Source organism: Sphaeroforma arctica (genome assembly GCF_001186125.1).
Source record: "Sphaeroforma arctica JP610 unplaced genomic scaffold supercont1.4592, whole genome shotgun sequence".
Taxonomy (NCBI): domain Eukaryota; class Ichthyosporea; order Ichthyophonida; genus Sphaeroforma; species Sphaeroforma arctica.
Genome location: NW_014035966.1, coordinates 454 through 2,378, shown reverse-complemented (window position 1 = coordinate 2,378; position 1,925 = coordinate 454). Strand labels below are relative to the sequence as shown.

The following is a 1,925-nucleotide window of genomic DNA, read 5'->3' as shown; positions in this document are numbered from 1 at the left end:
TACACACACACACACACACATATATATATATATATACGCAACACACATACACAAACACAAACACACACTCACACACACACACACACATATATATATATACCTGGCATGGGCCTCGTTGGAGCGATTGGCCGAGGGTTGGATGTCTTTCATGGCTCTGTTGAAGCACGATTTGTCAATACTTAACGATTTTACATCGATCTGCAGTTTAGAGTTGCTTTGATAAATCTGTAGAGATGGAGTTAACCGATGGTACAAGAAGTGAGCGAGTGCGAATGAATTGAAGACAGGTTTATGGATTAGGGAGTACGGAGTTTGTTAAGAGTCGAGGGAAGCTCTTGATAGTCCCGATACCTATAAAATAGTATATACATATGCCATATTATATACAAATACCATATTATATACTTGGACCATTTAATATACATACACCATATTATATACATACACTATTTAATATACATACCCCATATAATATACATATACCATATGATATACATACACCATATTAAATACATGTACCATATTATATACATACACCATATAATATACATACACCATATTGTATACATATACAGATGCCATAATATATACATGGACCATATTATATACATACATTATATAATGTACATTCATATAAAACGACTGTCGAACTGTGATCGGAGGGTTTGGGGATGTGGGCTTCATACACTGCGAGCACAGGCTGAACATGACATACTCCCAATTGAATATCAGTTGGTATTCAGGTGAGTGTTTGTGTATACACATATGCGGTTGAGCATGTACTTGTGGGTATTGGACATGCGAGTATATATAGGATATATGTGAACTCGACTATGTAGGTATCGTTCATGTGAGTGTATATAGGGTGTTTATTATATATATGTAAATGGGGTGTTGATGAATGCGTTGAGTATTTACCTGTGGGTATTGTTCATGCGAGCATATATATATATATATGGGGTGTTTATGTATGCGCTGAGTATTGACCTGTGGGTATTGTTCATGGGAGTATACATAGGATATTTTGTACTTGACTATGTAGGTATTGACCATGTAAGTGTATACATAATGTTTACATGTGCATAGGGTACGTACTTGTGGGTATTTGGATTTCAGAGAGTGCACGGCACTGGACGCGACGAGAGCCTTCAGATCAGCACCACAGTACCCAGCAGTAGACTGGGCCAGGTGCGAAAGAGTCCTAAAATAAATAAACAGGGCCGGTACATTTAAGAGGCTTGTTCAGTAGTGGACTACAACAGGTGCAAAAGCGTACCTAAAAAAAAAAAACAAGACAAGTACAATTAAGAGGCTTGTTCAATTACAACAGGTTCAAAAGAGTCCTAAAATAAAACAAATAGGACAAGTACAATTAAGAGGCTTGTTCAGTAGTGGACTACAACAGGTTCAAAAGAGTCCTAAAATTAAACAAATAGGACAAGTACAATTAAGAGGCTTGTTTAGTAGTGGACTACAACAGGTTCAAAAGAGTCCTAAAATTAAGACAAATAGGACAAGTACAATTAAGAGGCTTGTTCAGTAGTGGAATACAACAGGTTCAAAAGAGTCCTAAAATTAAGCAAATAGGACAAGTACGACAAGTAGGCATATTCAGCAGAAGAGTACAAAATTAATGAGATACGGGACAGATACGATTAGTATTTGGAACGAGGAGAAATTGAGTTATATGTATTGATAGCAAATAAAGTCTCAAACTCGAATACAACTGTTTATACGCGATATGTGTGGAACTACATGCATGTACCAAGCCAGAGAGTGTATGGAGGACAGAACAAAAGGGGAGTGTTGGGGTGCGTGCGTGGTCGTATATCACAAGTACACAACAGCGTTCAATAACTACGTACAGACAAAGGTACATACTCATTGCTTAGCGGAGGATTCCAGCCTTTGGTGTGTATCTTAAG

At 37.4% G+C, this 1,925-nt stretch overlaps 1 protein-coding gene across 1 annotated transcript; it reads right to left on the bottom strand.

Annotated features, from left to right (window-relative positions):
- Positions 1 to 100: 100 nt before the first annotated feature.
- On the bottom strand, positions 101 to 1,201 carry SARC_14413 (hypothetical protein; the record flags this gene model as incomplete). The annotated part of the gene is made up of 2 exons (XM_014291453.1): positions 101 to 225; positions 1,096 to 1,201. Coding segments are annotated over 2 exons (231 nt in total), but the record flags the coding sequence as incomplete, so codon positions are not given.
- Positions 1,202 to 1,925: the final 724 nt, after the last annotated feature.